This window comes from Odontesthes bonariensis, chromosome 13 (genome assembly GCF_027942865.1).
Source record: "Odontesthes bonariensis isolate fOdoBon6 chromosome 13, fOdoBon6.hap1, whole genome shotgun sequence".
Classification (NCBI taxonomy): domain Eukaryota; kingdom Metazoa; phylum Chordata; class Actinopteri; order Atheriniformes; family Atherinopsidae; genus Odontesthes; species Odontesthes bonariensis.
The window spans coordinates 29,019,969-29,042,208 of NC_134518.1; the positions used below are offsets into that span (position 1 = coordinate 29,019,969).

Here is a 22,240-nt window from a genome sequence, read left to right on the forward strand (position 1 = left end):
TTGTTAATTAGTCTATGATGGAGAGGTATCCCCTCACACCAGCCAGCCGGGCTTTCTTTTTAGATATGACTCAAGTTTTTTCTAACTTTTCATGCTATCACACACAGGTTCTTATATCCCACTGTGTGCGGCTGAGACCAGGTGTGCTAAGTTATGTCTTCGTCTTTCTTTCCAGACACTAGGCTGTTGGGGTTTGGTCCACTGTTGAGCCTTCTTTTGAAATAAGAAGACTGAAGCCTACAATCTGATGCAAGCTTCTTACCCTCAAGAATTCCTCAAATGCTGGGCTAGAGGGCATATTTAAGAAGTGTGAGGGGGATCTGTCTGGCACCACGGTGCAAACTGTAATCTTGGAAATGATTTATTACCTGTGGATCAGTGGCTTCAGACTGAGGGCCAAATTCAACCTGCCTGCCACTGACAGATTCACCGTTTTGCAAACTTTTCATATGTTTTGTACACAGATTTATTTTTTTCTCTAATGATTGGCTTTTGTACAATTACACATGATCATCGAGAAGTATCTCACAGGTAAAGCTTGCATGAACATTCAGAGCTTCAAACTTCCTCTAGTTTTTAATCAGTCCTATGTCTTGATGTCATAACTTATGACCTCTTTCTGATAGTTTATATTCCATTTTGTATAGATTTTCTGTTTAAAGTTGGTTTGTCTATTACAGTAACTAGTTTTCTTAACCCTTTTGTACAAAATTGCGATCATTCCCTGACATCAGCCTGACAACAGCTTTTATTTGCCGAGACTCAGGTAAGGGAGACATCTAGTGGGGACATTTAGTTCCTGAGTGGATGTTCATCTTAATAAAACATCCATTTGAACGTTTAAAAGTGTTTTACCTTTTTACAATTTAATCCTATCAAATCCATTTTTAGAACTCCCCAGTCATTGATTATTTGGCTAATTTATATTGCTAGCCTCGAAACAAAATAGTCACAAGCAACCAGTTGCATTTATTAACAAGTACACAAGTGAATTTTATTTATGCAAGCAAATTTGATCATACAGGTCAAATAAGCCACTTCAAGCTGTTGGCACATGAATGTACAAAACAGATTTGATTTAAAGCTTGCTACTAAGCATCCGTAGTGGAAGTACAAAAGACGAATACAAGGAGAGAGCTGAAAGCTTTTTTTCTGATCGTTACAGAGCAAGGAATGTTGGTACAAGTATCAGCTTTAAGACATGGTTGAAAGCTCATCACAAACTAAATAGACACAACTCAAAGACTACAGTCTCTAATATCAGTAGCATAACGCAGTAAGCGTGGGGAGGTTTAGTACTGCACAAAAAAACAAAGGGTTGATCCAGCAAGACAGTCAGAAGTGTCAAAATAAAGAAGTGGAAGAAGTAACTTTTGAGTCAATAAGACTATACTGATGCATGTCCATGCCACGAAAAACATCTAAATTCACAGTCTTTACTAACAGTACAGTTATCCAACTTTGAGTTGAACTCCAATGAGCTTACATTTAGAGAGAGCACAGAAATGGTCAAATAAGTGCAAGAAACTAGCTTTGAGAAATATTGATTTTAAAAAAACAAAAACAAAAAAAACCAACAACAACAAAACAACACCAGGCAATTAAGTGACAGGCCACCTTTGTAGCCCTAGGTCATCAGAACATGTAGGCAACTGTTACTGTCATGAACAAAAAAAATAAAAATACTGCGACACACACTTTTATCAAATCTCATAATTCCACCAAGGAGTGCCACTACACATACGACTTCTTTTTTTTTTTTCCATTTGAAACTGATTGGACCCATCTCTTCTTATTCTCAAGACAATTGTCCTCAAGTGTTGGTGCGAAAGGTATATGTTTGCTTTGCTATAGCAGTATATACGGTGCAGAGTTGGGGTTAAACAAGAGCTTAGTATTTATAAAGTTCCACTTTCAAGAAATTAAAAGGGCTCATTAAAGCATGTGCTTTGTGATTTAAAGATGATACAATCATTCAATGTCCTAAAATACATTTGAATGGCAAGATTATCATAAAACAACCCACAATTTATCTCTAGTTGGCTAATCCCATCTGAAATCTATCATAAGTCAGTGTTTCCTGTTTAACAGGATTGGCACGTTTAGCAATACTTCTTTTGGTATCTAATATCATGTTTTTTGCTGTTATATAACTTGAAATAGAAAAAAAGGATTACATTGCTTTCATGTGAAAGTGGACTTGATCCCTGGAAATACTGGTATGGTAAGGGTTTACAATTCTTCATAGTTGTGAGATTTAAAATGTTGTAAAAATTGACCACTCATTCACATACAGTACATAGCTCTTGAACATGGAATCTCCAGACATACTACATGAGAAATGTGCTTGAAAACCCTTTGAAGCCCCTGTTGACCCCCTCAGAAATCGGCAAAAAAATAAATTATGCATAAGAGCAAAATTACACGTATCATCAAATAAGAAAAAGAAAAGAATTATACACAAATGATTTGAAAATTAAAAAAAAAAAAAAAAAGCAGAAATACTACTGCTACCTCTGATTCTACAAACTACACTAAAACTACTATCAGCACTAAACAACTCGTTTTCAAGAATAATACAACTGCCATAATGATAATCAGAACACCATCCATGAGAGAGGTAAAGGGGCTTTTTTTTTTCATTTGAAATGCTGCTTGTGACTGAGGAGCTTTGTGTGACACACCCCCCAGACCACATTGTCATATGACGCACCAGTGACATCAGCAGTGGCGAGGTCCCTTGTCGCCATTCCGTCCCCCCCCTCAGGAGGGGATGGTAGAGAGAGACGGATAAGAAAGCAAGAGGAGATACAGAGGGAGAGAGGCCGGAGTGGCAGGGCCAGGCCTCACGCTGCTGCTCTTTATGTGTAGGCGTTGAGACGCTCCTTGGAGCGAGTGGAGTGGATGTCATGAAGCTCCTGCTCCTCCTTTGACTTGATGTCCTCGTACTTCTGCATTCGGCAGGCATCTTTCACGTAGGCCCAGTTGGCAGACAGCACCATCAAGTAGTGGATCTGTGAGGAAAATGATCCAATGGGTTAGGGTTGTAACAACAAAGACAATAGTAATGATTTCTCACTGTATGAGCATGCAAATTCCCAACACAAACTTCATATTCCTGTTTAGTGTAATGCGACTTCCACAGCAGTGGTCCACCAGGTGGCAGCATAATGCTAAGTGCAGTTTTGGACTTGTGTTGCCATGGCGATTATAATGAATGTATTGTGCTTTAATGACTGAGGTATGTAACACAGCTTCTCTTTTCACCAGGATTGATAGTTTCATAGCTGAGCTGCTTTTTCACTCTGCAATGCAAGCAGCCAGATTTAAACATGCATCTTTTTTTTTTAACATGCTGTCTGATAAATCTGTACTTTAAGATATTTCTAGCACTGTTGGCACACAGTGCTTTTAGAATTTTCCTTTGAGTGGCTCATTCCTTTCAGTGGATCTGAGTGTCTGTTGTGATTCACTTTCCTGCCACAATTTGCACCATCATCTCTTTACCAGCATCCACTTTCTGTTTCTCAGAAAATGGCTCCTCACAAATTACTGAGTGATGTTTGCAACAATCTCTGTGCCTTTCTTCTCCACTGTTTCCATGACGACGGCATGACATGCCCGCCGCCTCTGAAAGAAGGAGGGAGACCAACCCTGTCTTTTTCACTGCGCTAAAATGCTTTCTCTCCTATCCACAGCTATCCCTCTCACTGCCAAACACAAGCAGACACAATGAAATAAGCCACTAGTTTCTCCGCTTTGGTATTTCTCCGCAGTAAGCAAATAAGCAAAGCTTGTTCTGCTTAAAGAAAAGGAGATAATGCTTGGGCCAGTAAAGATGTAATTTCTGTGTCTGAAGTGTGCTTCATATGTAATATGTTGAGTTATGTTTTCAGTGTCTTATTGGTGGCTTACCATGGCAATTACAGCAGCTCCTGCACCAGCGAGAGCACAGATGAACAGATGGAACGTCATGTCCAGCTGTGCAAAAACAAATCATAGCACATATTAATCTACAGCACTTATTAGACATCTTTCCTAGTCAAAATCCTACCTGGAGATGGAGTTAAAGACAGTTTCTATGCAGACACGCAACAATACTTTCACTTTTGTTGAATATTTGGAGTAAAAGTCCTGCTCTCTTTGTCAAACATTTGGAATAATCGCTCGAAAAATTTGTTACAGTTCCTTTAAAAAGTGAAAAAGAAGCAAAGTGGGGGATTTTTGCCTCTGTGCAGTTTCAGTTTTGACCAAACTGCCTTGACCGGATTCAAATCATCGTAAGAAGAATTTGTTTTTTTACAGTTGATATTTATGAATTTAGATTTCCGATGCTTAATTTTACCCAGGGATAATGTATGTGGTACCTTAAGTAACAAAAACATGCTCTGACTACACTCTAAGATGGCAAAAAAAAGACATTTACTGCTTACACCGCTTACACCAGAATGAATGTGTAATGTGCTTTGTCAAATCATAAGGCAGTGATGTCAGGAGTAGATTAGTGTCTTAAATAATTACATAAAACTTGCAAAAATAATAATTACAATAAGTGGTGATTAATGACAAAGTTAACTAAAATGGGATTTTTAACAAACCTCATTCGAATCACACATCTTGTAGAATTTCTCTGATCCAGCACACACAGTTTTCGCCTCAGCAATTGGCACGATACCTGAAATAAATTGGAATATTTCTGAGTGTCAAGAGTACATAGCAAAGACAGCATGCCAGAATACCATTATATACACTTTTACACTGCACACAGGCAACAAATAGGGCTTTAATATTGTGGAGGCAGAAGAAATTGACACAGAGGCAGCAACAGTGGCTTCCAGCGTGGCTTCTAATGGTCTGAAAGAAGTGGCGCTAATGGGTCAGGCATATAAAGTGACATGATTGGACTTCATATGAGGCTAATGTGATGCTATTCTGATTCATTAAAGAGCTTGAAAGCAACATTCAGTTTGATGTGTTGGATTTTAAATAGAGAGGATTACTTACTGTCAAACATCATTTGGTAGACGATTTCTAAAAGTCTTTATCTCTTTATCTTAATTTTAGAAACAATAAAGTTGCTATACTAAGAGATTTCATAATTTTTTCTTGGTGAGTTGTGAAAGGATCGACAGTTCACATCGTATATTCAAACTGTGAGAGGACTTCAGTTGTCATATCTTAGCATCTCTAAAGCAGTGGGAAGTAGAAATGCACAATACCCATTCTTACCGTACTGGCGTGGGTCCAGGCAGAGTGTGGCCCCCTCTAGCACAGTGGCATTTTGGCAAATATTCCAGATGTTGAAATATATAAAGACTGGGATGGAGGTAAAAGCAGTCACCCCAAGCCAAGCCAGCATGAAGATGTAAGTCAGCATGATGAACTGAAACAGAAGCAGTGGACAGCTGATGGTGTGTTGTTTAAACAATCCATGTAAAATTTGGCCACTAATTTTTGTGTTACAGTTTTACAAACATGACATTTACTTTTTTGGTCCTATTGGAGCTTTACTACTGCAGTAGAATATGTAAGCTGTTTTGTTTCAGAGCATTGTGGGAAGACACATTCATCTTGAAAAATGCAAACTGACTGCTGCAATCCCCTGGGTTATGAGGTGTTCCCATGCAAGCCCCTCCGTCCACTCGGCCATCTCTGACAACGAGATGCCTTTTGGTTTGGACAAGATTATTGAAGCCAAAGCTCATTTCTATTGTCACCACATGCAGCTTTAGATTACCTAAGAAGTTCTATTTCTATAAGATCCCCTTGCTCTAAGCAGTGCAAAGAAACGTTTTTCTGTTTCATAGAGCATTTAGGTTGTGACATTAAGAATTTATTGTTAAGATAATCTACTTAAACACACACAGACTGCTCCATTAAGTCTTGAGGCACCCTCTATGATCGGATTTCACAGAAATAATATTCATTATTGTGCAGGATATTTGCTATACCAACTGCTGACGCACATTATAGTGTGATGTTTTTAAAACACAAAAGGATGCCAGTGGTAATTTAGAAATTGTTCAGTCACATATTTTGTCCATCAGAGCAGTTCCAGTCTGTAGCGGGTGCAGCAGAGCAATCTAAGCATTACAGCTAAGGTGCTGTTTACACATACCCGGGTATTTTGATAAACGAAGACCTTTCCCTTCGTTTGTGCCTTTCGTTTATACACAAACGGAGTTTTTTCCTCCGAAAACGAAGCATAAAAAAAACTCCGGCAAAAGTGGAGATTTTTTAAAAACTCCGTTTAGCGTTTGTGTGTAAACTGGTTGAAAGAGACAAAAACGGAGTTTTGGGCAATTGAGAATGAGGAGTTGTCGTCATAGTACAGAGCCCCGCCCCTATCCGCCATGTTGGCAGGATGCTAACGTGAAAACGCCATTCTCTCCGTCCATTGTTTATCTGGCAAGCATGGAGGTACTAGCAGCATTTCTGTTGTTGAGAGCTATACTCGCTTGTGTGATTTTGAAAATTACAGTCATACAATTTTGAGGGCTTTAGCAGTTTTATAGTCCAGCGCAACGTTTAAAAGTAACTCAGTCTCGCTGTCAGTCCACACACATGAGCCTGGCGCCATACTTTCTTCTTGAAAAGGATCCGGAAGTTCTTCCTGTCAGCGGTTCTCTATTAGGCTTCTGATTGGCTTGTGTGGAATTCTCATTGTTCTAACACTGCCACCGTCAGGCTTGGCGTAATTTAACAGCTCTTGATAGCGTATTTATGCTGATCAATGTAGACGTGTTTTTTTTTAAAAACGGGGCTGTGTGCACCTAGTTATTTTTGCAAACGAAGGTTAGAAATTATGCGTTTATCAAAATACCCGGGTATGTGTAAACAGCACCTGAGTCATGAGGTGTCAAGCATTGTCTTCTGGGTAGGTTGTCAACTAGTGGTGAAACACATTGCTGGAAAATGATCAAACAAACTCACCAAATAGTTTTCTCTTTTCAACAGAATTATAAGATACTGTGTGTATATCAGCTGATATATCAATTCCTTTTTGGGGTTTTTTTACCCCATGAAGATCAGTCCCCAAAATCCAGCTTCGATTGAGTCTGCTTGTACCTGTCCATCATGTTAAAATGTTAAATGTTAAAGAATTTTCTCAAAGAATATTAAGAACAGCTATTATTGGAGTCAGCCAAAACCTTTGACTGCTCAACCTTTAAGGAAGAATATTGGCATTGACCTGCCATGTGTGATTATGCCATCATTCCTGAAAAGTGCATGTTAGAAAACCCTTGAACTAGTAGAAATAACCTGACCCAATTTTAAGCCACATTTCACAGTGAATGGTGAGCAAAGTGATGGTCCTACCCAAGCGCTGACACAGCGTCCACAGGTGGTGATCTTGAAGTCTCCGTACAGGTCTTTAATGGCTCCACTGGTGAAGAATCCCTCCACCATCAGCAGGATGCCATAGACGAAGAAAGCTGAAGCAATGCCATAGATCACGTACTTGATAATATCAATCCTGCAGAATGAATAGAAAACCACTGAAAAACAATCCACAACCAGAAGTTTAACTTGTTCTTCGGATGTTTTCAAGCCTTCAAGTCAAGTAGGCATGAAAAGATCTCCCCAGGAGAAGAAAAACATTTCATTATCTAATGGTGTGTTCTTCAACAACAAATCAGCCCTTGAAGCAGTCTGAACCTTTGGAACTCACATTGTGAAGACATCCAGCGCATCCACAGGGCTCCTCACCACCTCAAAGTAGTTCTGGAGGATGGTGACGGTGCCGGACAGCGCTTCATGTCCGCAACCACAGAACAGGGCCACGCCCGCATACAGCAAGATGGTGGCTATGAGGGAAGGGTATGGGATCCCTCCCAGGCATTTGATGCAGCATTCGAGGCATCCTAAACACACAGAGGTCAACCAGTTCATCAACAAAGAAAGAAACGAGCAGAATGTTCACAGTGTGAGACGAGACTCTAGATAATTCAGAAAACATTGCCAATGGGCAAACGTATCAGCATGCCATTTGTGCCGTATTTGAGAGTTTACAACATTCAAAGTATTGTCGGGAGGAAACTATGCATGCATGATGGAGCAAAAAACAACAACTTGACTAAAATACACCTCATTTCCTCCCACACCATTTCTCAGGTTTTAAAAACTGAAAGATAACATGTTTAAGAACCACGTCCACTGCTGCTGTCAGCTGCACTTTCTCTTTATTTCAAAGATTCAAGCACCATATTTGTACTGTCGGCGGTTCAGCCCTGCAGATTATTCTGACATTTTATTCAGCGTGAACATTTCACCCTACTCTTTACGCAGAGAGCCTGACCTTTAACCCTGTTGTTTCTTTTGCCCAGCCTCCTGCTCCGGGGGGACCTTAAGGTGACTAATGACCGCTCGGTTCCAACTTCAATCTCCTGTCGCACAGACCGCTCCAAGAGTAGCTGAGTCTGTAAATAGTCATGTCTGTGAGTGTGCATGAATTGCTTAGATTTATGAATCTCTACCTTGAAGATTGTGTGTTTTGGGCTACAGAGTCAATCTTTTCTCATTTTCTTAGAGTAACAAGAGAGACTGCAGCATATTAACCACCCAGCCATATTCTTCACAAAACCAGACCATTAGGAATCATGTGGTAACTCCTCATCTACACCCAAGTCAATACATGCAGGTGAAATGTAGAAATATATCGACATGTTCGTAGAAAGCAGAAAGATTCCTCCCCGGGGATCATCTGTGATTAAATTCATCTGCAGTCGCACTGCTGTCTTTGCTCTGACATGAATCAGTTTTCCTCGCCCAGTTGTAGCACTGATTTAAAGAGAAAAAGAAAAGATTTCCAACTATTTTCAGCAGGATTCTTTTGCAGTTATCGTCTTGTGTTCCAAAGCAGGAGTCACAGCACTATCTCTGTCCTCCTCAACTCTCTGCTTTTCACTCTCATCCAGACCTGAGTTGAATACCAAGTAGCTGGCTCGCCTGCTGGGCTGTGCCGAGCACTCAGACGCTTGGTGCAGCTCCAACCCTCGCCCAGGCTTCATCATCTACATCCTTGTTGATGTAATCCCCCCCCTCCCCGACTTAATTTTTTTTCTCCGGAGAGAAGTTAAACGAGTTAACTGAGAATTTGCTCTTTCCCCAGTAACCTGTGTAGCTTTTCACGCTTGAATGACCCATGACGGCTTTGAAGAAAATCAATATCTCAGTTGAAATGGACATGAGTTAGATTATAGCTGCCTTTTTGACACACTCATGTCACTGGGTTTTAGCCACTGAGTTTGGACTCTGCCAGCTTGTCAGAGTTTGAATTTCGTCCAACATTTGTTGAAAGTCGATAGTTTAGAGAGGATGTCTCTGTGTTTCCCTCCATAGACTTGCTCTGTCTTTAAGACTGAAAGTATAGTATAGGATTCGGGACTGTGATGTCATCTGTCTGCAGCATTCCTTCACTGCCTTTGAATTTCTCCAATTTCTCCACTGAACCTCCAGGGCAGAGACACATCACCTCACATCAGGTGTGCCATCTGGCTGCCACGCTTCAGTTTATGGGATTCTGAAAGCCTGCAGTAGGTTTTCGTGTCCTCATGGGGTCCCGGTCCCTTTTCAGTCCACTCACAAATTGAATTATAATAGGGAGCAATGTCCTTATTAAACACATTTAATGAACCGTATTATTATCTATGATTCCTCAGCTCAACTTTATTCCTTTGATAGTTTTTGACAGCTTCCTTACCTGAATTTGGTGCTTTTTCACAAAGGTGGATTTCTACAGATTGCATTATAGTGCGATCATGAATTAGGTGTATATTTAACTCTTTGTCGAGCATCCATTTTAGATGAAATGCATTCTCACCTGCTACAATTTCTTTTTTTGCTGCTTTGGCCAATCAAATACAAGCAGGCACACATTACTGGCTGCTTTGCAGTGTGAATGTCTTTTTCTTTATCTTACCATCAAGGCACAAGATTAAGTATTTGCCACAAGTTCACTTTTCAAAGTTATTCAGAGTATTGTGATGTCTATGACCTAAAAATCCTAAATCTGTTGCTTAATAGGGTCATCCTAGATGGTAATACATTGTCTCGTTAATATAAAAACTTTCTACAACATAACACCTTCATAATGGAGCCACCTTTGTTTTTGTTTGAATATCCTCCGAAGTCAAAAGTGATTCTGTCGCCACCTCTTCCGTCATTATCTCAAGTTGCCTTATCGTGTCAGGAAGCAGGCAGTGACAGGGTTTATTGATTCAGTGGTCTTTACTGTCAAGATGAGCGTGACAGATAGAGGCCAGTCACATTTACCCTCCATGCTGTGCGTCACAATCACCTGCCCGGTCATCTGAGGTCCTCATCAACAAAGACGAGTAAATATTTCGAAGATTTTATGGATTTGCATGCAGCACTGATGGAGCAGAAACACAGTTTATGGTAATATTCTCCATTAGCTTTGTCTATATATTTAAACCAAGGCCTTTATTTGCCTAACTATGAGCTTTCAGAAACAAAAGCAGTTATTTTCGCCCTTGTTTGATACTATTAGGCTAACTCATGCAGTCTTTCTTTTAGCCACCTTTCAGATGTGGTGCTGTAGCTGAGTGGATCTGGTATCCAACGTAACAGGAAACGAGTGGAAATACAAAGAATTTCTGCCAATCAATCCTTTGAATTATTTACATTCCTGCAGTCAAAATCTAGATCCTAATTTTTTTTTTATATCTTACTTTTTCCTGATATATACAGAAAAGTCAGTTATCAGTTACTAGTTTGCATTATTGCAGTTGTTTTAGGCAAAGATAGAATAACGTCTTAACCGAGAGGAAGTGTTGTTTCTATGGCAGAATGAAGTTGCTGGGCTCAACGAGAGCATTGGTAAGCGGATGTAACACGCATAATGTTTTATTGATGGTCTGCTCTTAATTTTGAGGAAGAGAAACTCCTCCGGCTCAATTAAAAGAGCAGAGGAACTGGTGAGTGCTGCCATGAGTATAATGACTCATGTTTAGAGTGATATGCTGTCGTTATTCAGTTGTTCTTTGTCGAATGTTTTCGAACATTTCGAACAATTCTTTGTCGAATTGTTGTGAAACGAATACAATAATAACTTAGCTGTCTTCAGTTTGAGTATATGAGTTGACTTCCCATTTCTTCTTTGTAACTTTTTATTGAGCTTGACTGACTGCAATTTTGAGCTTGTAAAAAAAGAGGCCAGCAGTTGTTCTTGCTGGCTTTGTAAGCTCCTGGGTGTTTGATCCATTATTTAGAAGTGGCACAGTACAGCAGCACACAAGCCTCTGGCATTCATTATTCAAGCTTTTTGCATAGCTTAACATTACTTGTAAGATATATACATATAAAAAAGATCCCATGCTTGATGAGGGGTCGTGGATATTTGAATTGTTCCTGCCAAGTGTAGGTGGACAACTTGTCTTTTGAAGTACTCACAGAAAGTCGGGTTATGAATTTCTTCCAACTGAGGTGATTTACAATGGAGCAGCAGTGAGAAAGAGCTTTGGTGTGCTCTTAATTGAGCTTATTTTAGTTGCCTGTTTTAAACTGCTTTGTTCCCCCTAAGAATGGGCTAATTTTTCACTAAAACTTTAGGTTTTTATAAATATGTTGTCACCAAAGCACGATCTTAAAAATCTTCTAAATTATATATACATAGAAGTGCCTCGAGGGGACATTTGGTGGGATTAGGCGCGCTATAAATGAACTGAATTGAATTGAATTATATTTAACTGAGAATAAGATGCAATTACATGTTCGTGTTCTGAAATAATAGAAGATTTCCTTCAAATGTTAATTAAAGACATTTCACAAGCTAAAATTGAAAGTCTGGCAACACTAGGATTAATTGCATTCAAATTTAAACAAAGACTGACAGGATTTGAGCAAATTGTGGGATTGAAATAGTTTATCTTCACACAACAAAGCCCACATGACCCCAAACACTGCGGTCCAATCAACAGAAGGCGTCTCTCTAATACAAAGAGAAAGGATGACCCCCTCCCAGGTCCCCTCCCACCTCCTATTTCTCCTCCATCTGTCAGAGTTATATCCGACAGGCAAAAGGAACACACGCACACTCGGGTTCTCACTGACCCCGTCAACGTGCACATGAGGCTTTAGGTTGGGTTTAAATAATACTTAGTGCTAAATGATGTCCATCTGAGGAAAGATGGCGCCGGAGGACAGTTGGGGTTAATTAATCAGGGACCTGCTGCTTTTTCACGGCATCGGTGAATTCAGCATTGCTCGTCTAAGTTGAGGGTAACCCAACTGTGGTGTTATTTAAGCGTTTTGACTTTACTTCAGTTTTTTAGTTGCTTTATGCATGTATTTGTAAGTAAAACATTTCTATCAGCAGTGCAGAAATTGAACCACTTTATTATCTCTGCCTTTTTCTTACCTAATTTAATTTATTTCCATGATTAGATGGGAGACAAATTTCAACAGCCAAGCCGTCAATTGGATTTTAACTGGTAGCATCGTTTTCATTCAGCTGGATTTGTATCTGCGATGTCAGACGCCTCTCGGTTTTAAAATGCACATAAAACTTTGTTGCCTTCCAATAATTTTTGAAGCCTGAACTGAGCTCCTAATCCAATGTGACATTGTGGCATGCTGTACGAGTCGCACACCACTTCAAGCACATTTTGAGTGTCACGTTTTTTAAGCACTTGGCGCGTCATTTTACGGCATTAAGCGACAAACAAAATGATTAGTGTCAGGGTTAAAGGTCAGTAAAGTGTTGTTCATCAAGGCTACACGAGCAGACAAGCGAAACGCAGAACATGACTTGGCATGTTTTTCATTCGCAGTTTTCATGAGACCAAGCTGTTTAATTGAGTATTCGCGACACGGCACTCGAGACAAATTAGCAAAATTATCATGTTTATGCCACAAATACCATAAGCTGTAAATACCTAGCTGCCTGTTGAAATCTGCCTATTTTATGTCTCAATCCTAAAAAATATTTCCTTCTTAAGTTAGAATGCACTGATATCAAGGCAAGAGCCAAACTTTCCCTCCTGTCTTTCTCTTGCTTTTTTTAAGCAGATGGCTGTCCAATGGAAAATGGCATTATCTTCTAATTCTAATTTCGATGGAAGAACATATATGCTTCTACATAAGACTGTAACATATTGCCATTGAATAAGGATTTTTGGGTGAATCCCAAATTTCTTTATGAATTGATTTTTGAACATTAGGATTTGCTGTTTGTGCAGCTCTAACAGAGGAAGAAATTCATTACAATATTCATTAAAGGAGGTGGCATAGAAGTGAGTAATGATCCAGGTAATGTTTGATGTATGTTGACTTTGCTTACACCACAAAGCACCCAATCAGATGTAATTTTTCCGCATACAGCCAGCAGTCATTAGTGCTTGTTAGTAGAGGAGTTTTGCATGGGGGTGGGGTGGCAGTGGGCCTGTTCAGAGCAAGAGAGAAGGAGAGGTCTGAGTTGGGGGATGGGGAGTCTGTGTCAGTATGAGGGTAATGGGCGTATACTCATCCCGATGCTTTCCTTGTTCCTTTTAATGCACCCTCCTTCCCCTGTAGCATGCAGTTTTTTTTCCTTTTTTTCTCTCAGCTCACCCATCTCCTCTGCGCATGTTTAATCAACCAGTTTGGTTGCCATGTCAACCACTGTGCGAAATCTGAGAATAGACCGGTTACTTCGGAGCCGTGACCCACTTACTGTATGTCAACAAATTCAGTGGGACAATAGTGAATGAGACCCATTACACACATAACCCCCCCAGGGCAAAGAGGACGTTGCAGACCAGGTCCAAAGGCTCGGACGCTGATTTCCTTTCTTTCTTTCTGTTTCGTGGAGAGGTGGAAGCGCCTGAGCAGGACTGCGTGACTGCAGAGCAGGGGATGTGTCTTTTGTCCGAGTTCGCGCCAGGAACTGAGGGGCAAATGTCAAAAAACTGACAGAAAACACAGGGAATGTTGTGCTTTCTGTTTTTGCATTTTTAACCGTGCCAGTAATTCTCTGTTCAAGGGTGAAATGAGCTTAAACGACTTGCACAAAAGAATGTGGGGATTTAAGTCACAGCTCCCAAACAATGGGTCACAAAACGCACTGGACTGTAAGAGGGCATCATTATAGAGAGAATAATGGAAAATGGCTGTCATCTTTGCATTTTGTATCTTAAAACCTGTAGATATACTCAGAATAAGCTTTGGGTCTCATCATGATCGGTCTCCAGGTGCATGATTATGTCATGAACACTTGTCAGGCACTTGTTAAGTCATGCATTCAAGAATAACACGAAACCCCTCTGAACATTTCCACTTAGACCTCCAAAAAAAGTCAAAGGAACAATTGGTGGAACTCCCCTGACTTCTTCTGGGTAGGAACAGGTTGGGATTCTGGACAAAGGGGGTGGGTGGGTTTTGTGCAAGAGATAGGGAGATTAAAGCATGATCAGAGGTCGCTGAGTCCTGCCGGTGAATGACTTCAAGATATCATTGCAGAGTAGAAAAGCTACACAACAGCATTCAGGCCAACACTGGGCACAAACTGAGGTCTAAACTAATTTAACTCTGAAGGTTTGCAGCTCTTTAAGATAAAATGACCAGCAAAAATTAAAATAAAATAAAAATAAAATATTAACAAAAAAAACTTAATAATGCCAGATAATTTACTAGCATCCTCAAAAACAATCATTTCTATACTTAATGCTGGTAAAAACACTTGTCTGACCACAGCGTCTGATATTAAAAGCAGCCTCCACTGAGTTCAGCATCGCTTAATCTCAATACAAAGTTGACATTTAACATGGCAACTATAAATTCAAAGTGAATGAAACTCGGTGAACCATGAGAAAATACAACCACATTGAAAAATGTCTTACAGTTGTATGTTGCGTTTGTTGCATTCGTGCCGTGCTGTTTGACAGAAACTCTCTATTTGCGGACTGATAAAAATATCAATGAGATGCTCAACATGTAACTGCTTGCCAAATTAGAAGCCTGATCAAACCTATCAAACAGAAGGACAGGCTGCGCCCTGCAGAGCAGATTCTTGGCTCAGGAAGTGCTAACAGGTGGGCCTTTCTCAGTTTTTTCCATTGAGTGGCAATTAGCACACTGAGTGTGAATTATATCCACAATGTTTTTTGGTTGATTCATTAATGGTGTTACCCATCATATACTCATTTGCAGAATTTCTCTGCAAAAAAATAAAAATGAAATCATTTCTACCGTTTTCACATCAGCGGAAACCTTTGTTCAAGCGTAGGGTGGCGGTTTGACCCCCTGTTATGTTTGGCTACTATTGTATGTAGAGTGCTCCTACATTTGGCTAGCAGCTGAGATGAGCAGGGCCCACCTGGTGCATCTGACTCATAATCTGAGATCTGCAGCCTCAGAAGAGGAAGACAGACGGGTATCGGCGTGCTGTGAGTGCACTCAGTGACACCTGCAACCACTCAGAGGTGGAAGTACCTACGAGATTATAGTTTGTTTTTAGCTTGGGCGAGGTCTACAGCATGTGTTTTAGAATATAGAAATTGTCCTTTAAAAATGTCATGAATGTGAAAAAGATACAGATGTTATTGAATATGAAGATCATAAACATTTAAAAATGGTTGCTTTCTCACACACTTGTAAAACAAGTTTTTGTGACATTTACTTTAAAGCCCCTTTAAAGAATACTCATGAAGAAAAGTGTCTTTAGCTGCTGTGCACACTGCCTGTTTGAATGTACCCTCAGGTTCTGACGTCATCTTTTTTAAAGAGATGCTTGCACAGGTCATCAACTTTTGCAAGCGATGATAGATTTTTACATAAAATAGACATGAAATCTAAAGTGACACTGCTTTTGCTTTTAGCTGACATGAATCAAAGCATAGACTTTCTCACTTGCCTCTTGGTTTGGAGCACAGACAAAACAAACATTTCACACATGAGCATTTAAGTTACTGCAGTATGTCAATCTGATGTTGAATGAAAAATGAACAACTAAGGAGGGAAAATGTGATTTAAAAGTGACTAGTGAAGCATAAATCAAGTATTTGCTAAAGTTTGTTTTGACACGGGAGCAGTGATGCCCAAAGGCACGTGATCCTGGAGGCAAACAAAGCATTGTGCAGTAGATCTGAAATGGGCAAAGTGAGCAAATTCTGGGTTGTGCCATATAAGAATGGGCAGGGCATGTAGACATGCATGCATGAGACCCACTGCTGCATCCTCCATTTAGGTTTGTGTTCGTTGCCAATTCTTACAGATTTTATACCATCTTCGTTATATTGTATCTGTTCATTCTGCAGCATTGCAAGAAGTAGTGCATTGTTCTGTCTCTATGTTCTTCCCAGTTATGATTTCTATGTTCCCATGAAGCTTTCACTCTTTTTTCTTAACTTACTATATACTGGTCTTCAGGGGTGAAAATAACAAATTACAAATACTCACGTTACTGTAATTAAGTAGATTTTTAGGTACTTGTACTTTTATGAGTATTTTTTTCAAGTGTGTAATTTTACTCATTCTTGAGTACAATTTACACCATGTAATCTTCTGCGCTACTTTTAAAATCAAAAGTCGCGACTGAGTACGCCCACAATTTGAATTAATATTCAAACCGTCAGATTTTTTTTTTTCCCAATGCAAATCCTAATTTGCCGTCAGATCGCGCCAGGGGCAGTTAATCTAAGATGTAATGTCAGGAAAGGCCAACTCCGCTGCCACAGCAGCCACAGGTTTCTGGAGGTAACACACCTGCACAGCAGAGCAGAGAGTGGACCGAGGAGACAGCGTCCAGATGCAGTGCAAACTTTGTTTGAGCTCCACGGTGATATCAGTTTACAAGACTTCAACGTCTGATCTCAAAAAACACATTGCAGGAAGAGGTTTTACAACTATACTTGTATGATATTGCTTTCTGATTTTTCATGTGTTAAGGTTGTTAATTTGGCTGAGATAAGTCTGCAAAGCTGCCATCGGTTAGCCTGATAATAAGGCGGAGCGAGCTAACGTGTGGAGTCAGTGAAGCGAATGTATTCATGTGTGTGCCATCTGTTTACACTCTGGCCTCATAATAATCATATCATTGCAGTAATTTCACTGTATAAGGTGAGCTGTTTTTGGTTAAAAAAAAATCTCTGTTGACATATAGCACTAGACCAGGGGTCGGATATTTCATACAGGTGAATCGAATCAAAAGTCTGCTATTGACGATGCAATAAAATATCCATTGGTTAAAAAGTAATTAATACTCTGAGTAGTTTTTGAGAAGAGTACTTTGTACAAATTTGAGTACAAATTTTCTGTACTCTGTCCACCTCTGCTTCCTATCATCTGGAACCAGTCTGCCCATTCTCCTCTGACCTGTCACATCAACAAGGCGTTTTCACTGTCTTTGACATATTTATAGAATATTTAGAATATATATAGAACATATAGCTCATTAATCTGGCGTAAAAAGCTAATTTTGCGTTAAAACGTTCAATTTTTTTGCTTTAATAAGCAAAATAACCCGATACTAGCGGCTGGCACTAGCGAAAATTTAATTTCCGGTCTGTTTGATGCGTTCGCGGACAGCGGAAATTTTCCGTTCCGCCACTAATTCGAGTGCGACTGAAATCGAGACTCGTCAGACCAGGCAACGTTTTTCCAATCTTCTATTGTCCAGTTCTGGTGAGCCTGTGTAAATTGTAGTCTAGTACTAGAGTACTTTGTATTTTTACTTAAGTACTTTTTTTAACACAAGTACTTTTACTTGTAATTGAGTACAATTGAAGCAATGTAACAGTATTTGTACCTGAGTACACATTTTCAGGACTCTTTCCACCTCTGCTGGTCTTTCTCTGCACCAGTTTGCATCCTTGCCCTTTCCTTCCCACACTCAGACACAGCAAACTATTCCTGTCTTACTGAAATGTCATCGGCAGGAGTGGGTGCAGAGAGTAGATGATGACTGCACTTGGCCAGTTCCATGGCAACTGCTTCAGCTCATGCGTAAGTCTGAGTGGCGCTCGGATGCAGGAAGAAGGGAGAAGAGGGAAACACAAACACATGAAACCATGCCTGTCACATGAAGTAAATCTGAGGGGGGACGGGGACAAGAGACAAAGGTTTTATTTTTGACATGACAGCAGTACCCTGCCCACTTTTGTTCATGATGTTTGTAGATTTTCTTAATCATAATGCCCTTTTCTTTCCCCATGCTGCTGTCCATTTCGAAATAAAGCACTTTTCTATCCCTTCCTTTAGAGATGCCCGACCATATACTGAATCATTCATGCAGGAAAAAATAGAGTGGTAGGGGGGATGTGAAGTATCTAAATAGCTATACCGTCTTGCACAAAGCAAACGCTGTCCCATTTTAAACCACCGAAAGAAAAATCTGCTCCTGCATCAAATCCACAGTGAATGCCACAAAACATTGCCTTGACATACATCGTCTGGGTGTTTGGATACAAATAACAGGATCTGGGAGCTGATGGATAACGAGTGTAGGAGCTTGGTTTAGTTCTCACCTCATGTTTCTCTCTCAGCCTTCATGACAAGCATGAAAACCTTATCAGGCAAACAAAGGCAGTCCAGCCATCGCTGGAGCAGTTCACACCCCTCTGACAACCCAAACAGCACAAACAGACGTGCTCTTTTCAGTGGAGTGCTCAACTCAATGGACAAAGGAATTACCACAAACAGCTGCTCTCCTATTCAGAGGTGGCATAGCTAACATTTGTGCAGATACACTGCTAACCATGACAAAAGACCTCAAATTGACTTTAAGATTGAATAAATGAAGCCAAACATGCAGAGAAATACTTTCTTACCTTTCTGGGTCTGCCCCTCATCCATGTCTTCTTCCATTGTGCTGATTCTGTTTTTGAGCAACTAAATATATGTTTTAAAAGAGCCTGTTTTGGCTGGCAGGTTTAGAAGCTTATTTATGTTAGGAATAGTCCACAAAGCGCCTCCTCTTTCCTTTTCTTGACTTACTTTTCCACCCTCTTTCTGTGTGAACCTACTGAACGCTGAGATTGGCTGTCAGCTGTGGTTTCTGTCAAGTGTCTGGGCGATACACGGGATCACTGAGCCTTTGTGCTGCTGTCCACTGCGAGCTGCCGTGGCAAGTGCTGAAAACCTCCTTAGTCCCTTGTGGTGGAGGAGGAGGAGTGGGGGGCGCAGGATTGAGCAGAGGGTGGTCTCTATGGTAGGCAGGAAAGCGCATGTGTGACAAAGGGATGTGTTTTTGAAAAAAAGAGCAGGTTTGTGGAAACTGTGGAATTAAAACACTGAAAGCGGCAGCAGGGTTTAGGTTGAGGTGGCTGGAGATATTTACGACTTCGACATGTTGGCAGCTGAGCCCATGAGTGTGGGACGACATCACTTGCTTTAAACACCCCTGGTTCCCAGACAGAATGGTTACACCCATTATCACCCATCAACCCTCCTCAATGAAGCAGTAGCTCAACTGCATTAACTCCGCTTCTCCTTAACTAAGAGTGAGGGGTATCTGATTTCAAAATGGGATTCTCCTAATCTCATTAGTCATACAGATTCAATTATACACCAAGGAGGTTACACTGGAGTCTCATACATGCACACAAGAAGTTCTGCACAAATCCTGCAGACGCATTTTCACCTTTGGTGATTTTAGGACTTAAACGTCACAGAAGTCATCATTTTTGAAGAAGATTAGTAGATAATAGACAAACACATTCTATGCGCAGCATAATTTGACAGGATTCCACTTGTACCTAATTGAATTGTTTTGACAAAATTGCGAAGTAGTTTCCCCTGCCTCAGCATCACCAATATGTTTTTAATTTAAAACTAACCAAGTTGTGCAGATGCTTGAACAAAGTCAAAGTGCAGGTGAAAATAAATAACTGTAATACATAATTCATTTTCAAAAGAACTAGTAATTTGATTAAGTTTCACCACAGTTTCACAAATTAGCGTGAGACTGTGGGCATGATGGAGATAAAACCCCACCTTGAGCTGGAGAGCGTTGTCCATAGACCTGTAAGACAAAATTATGACAAAAGGCACAGATCTTGTTTCGGACACAAATAAACATTTGCAACATAGAAAGTCTCAGAGAGTATGGTAGTCCTCATCATTCCCAAAAGGACCTTATTCATCAAGTCACCCAGTCGACACTTTTCTTTCAGACACGTTTGGAGCATCGTGAACATCTGTTTATCTTGTAAGTTCGGTGTGTGCACCTTTTCTCCACAGACGTCTTTTTTCAGCCAATTCAAAATGATGAATCGGCACCGTATCTGGCAAGACGAGTCAGGACTGGTGCACCTCCTTTGCTTATCGGTTTCATGTGGGACACAGCGTAGAGGGAGCTTGGACGGTCGAAGTTGATCCGCAGCTAAAACACCTCTGAGTGGCAGTGATGACAGATGACAAACTGCTAACTTTTCAAGTCCCACACGTCTCTTTCTTTTTGTCATCTTCATTTCTACAAAACAAGCAACACTTTCACAGCAACACGGCCATGTGGAGAGAAGAAACTGAAGACCAGCTCTCTATGACATTTCCGAAAAACACACAGCATACTGTCCTTTGTTTACATTTAGAAAATAATAATGCTAATAATGATCATAATACTGCCCCTTGGTGACCTACCACGCAGCCAAACTGCAGGACAAAGGGCCTTGGGCATTTTTTGTCTAAGTGGCAACTATGGATGACGATGAGAGTTCTTTCGTGTTGATTGACAAACCCTAAAGAACAAGAAATGTCATTCCGGCACTCGACTGATCAGGTCTTTATAGTAAAGCGGCAAGACTGAAGCCATGTCTCAATAAAGAAGTATTAAAAGTACTATTCAAAATAGATGGAAAGATGGATGCTGAAAGATGAAAGGCAATTGAATTCTCAAGGTTTCATTCAACAAGACAACAACCTGATTTATACCTCAAGAAAACGTAGGGTTGGCTTGATGTGAACTGAAAATCCAGCTGTGACTCAGCCAGAGTGTGGACCTGAATCTATAGCCTCTCTGAAGTTGCTCATGCCCTGGTGAGCCCCCTCACCCTGGTTGAGCTTGAAAGTTCTGTTAGAGGAAATTGTGAGAAACATCAAAAAGAGAGGTATTCCAAGCTTGTAGGATGAAATAACTCCATAATGTGCTTTAAACCAAGTATAACTTAAACTGGAAATGTGATCATTTATTATTTAAAAAAAAAAAAAAAGTAATCTACAAAAGACTTTTTTTTTTTTTTTGCTTGAGCTTAGATGGTTTATAATGAGAATCAATGTCTGTATTCATTTAGAGATGATTCTGACACAAATTATGGAAAACCAGAATCTGGAAGATCTGAAAACTTTCTGCCAGTGTTGGACTGTTGGCTTTATCTTCAAAGTTTGTGCTAAAAAACTTGCAAGTCGTACGAACACACGACATTTAATACTTTGAATGGGATTCTGCGTCTGAAATGCGTTATCTTTAGTTTCCAGATAAATGATGCCAGCATGCAGGATTGTTGGTGCAGCACACACTGATGAAGAAGGCCAAAGGGCCACGGCGGCATATGAAGAAGACGCATAAGGGGGAAAGTGGAACAGGTAAATGAAACTGCTTTGGAATGAGATGGGTGATATAAATAAAATGTTGGCTTGACGAACTATCGACCGAAGGGTAAATGGATAGTCAGACAGGTGGATCAGATGAAATTTAAACAGTCCCGGTGGGGGAATTGAGCTTCTGCCGAGAGCAGAGAGGTAAACCGCGTAGAAAATGAGGAGATATGAGAATGATGCAAGTAAACACATTAACTAAAAAAAAAAATGATATAATGTGCAGATCAATGAGTGCATTTTGAAGACGTGTTTATGGTGTAATATAAGCATGTAAAAGCTTTTTCTCTGTGTTTACTTTGTTCCTGCTGAGCTTGATTAAAGGGACTCTGATAGCTTCATTCGTATGGTCCCTGAGGGCAGGCACCATTATCTTTACAATGGTCTGTTTGATATAATTATGCTCATTTTTCAGAATCTACACTTGAAAAAATCATTGCATCAAGGTTTTATTAATATATAATTGCTTAATAGGGCTTCTTCAATTATTAATTGAAAAAGCTTATAGTTCAACCAAATGGTCTACCCCTGTGTGTAAACAAATGACCTCTTTGCAGACGAATTTAGCTTCTCAGACTTTCATCAGTCATTCTAACTGAATGCCTCCATGGGCGGATGGATTTCAGTTGATGTCATGTTTTGATTTGGTGCATAGATTCATGTTCCCTCTGGTTGAAACATTGAACTGTTATGATTAGTTACGTTATCA

General features: G+C 40.1%; 1 protein-coding gene across 1 annotated transcript; it reads right to left on the reverse strand.

Moving 5' to 3' along the window:
- Window positions 1–963: 963 nt before the first annotated feature.
- gpm6aa (glycoprotein M6Aa) lies at window positions 964–19,133 on the reverse strand. Its single transcript, XM_075481859.1, has 7 exons — window positions 18,768–19,133; window positions 7,673–7,865; window positions 7,321–7,477; window positions 5,230–5,383; window positions 4,599–4,675; window positions 3,916–3,981; window positions 964–3,014 (listed from the first exon to the last, which is right to left on the reverse strand). The coding sequence occupies exons 1-7, from the start codon at window positions 18,802–18,804 to the stop codon at window positions 2,862–2,864; spliced, it is 837 nt and encodes a 278-aa protein (XP_075337974.1). The 5' UTR covers window positions 18,805–19,133; the 3' UTR covers window positions 964–2,861.
- Window positions 19,134–22,240: the final 3,107 nt, after the last annotated feature.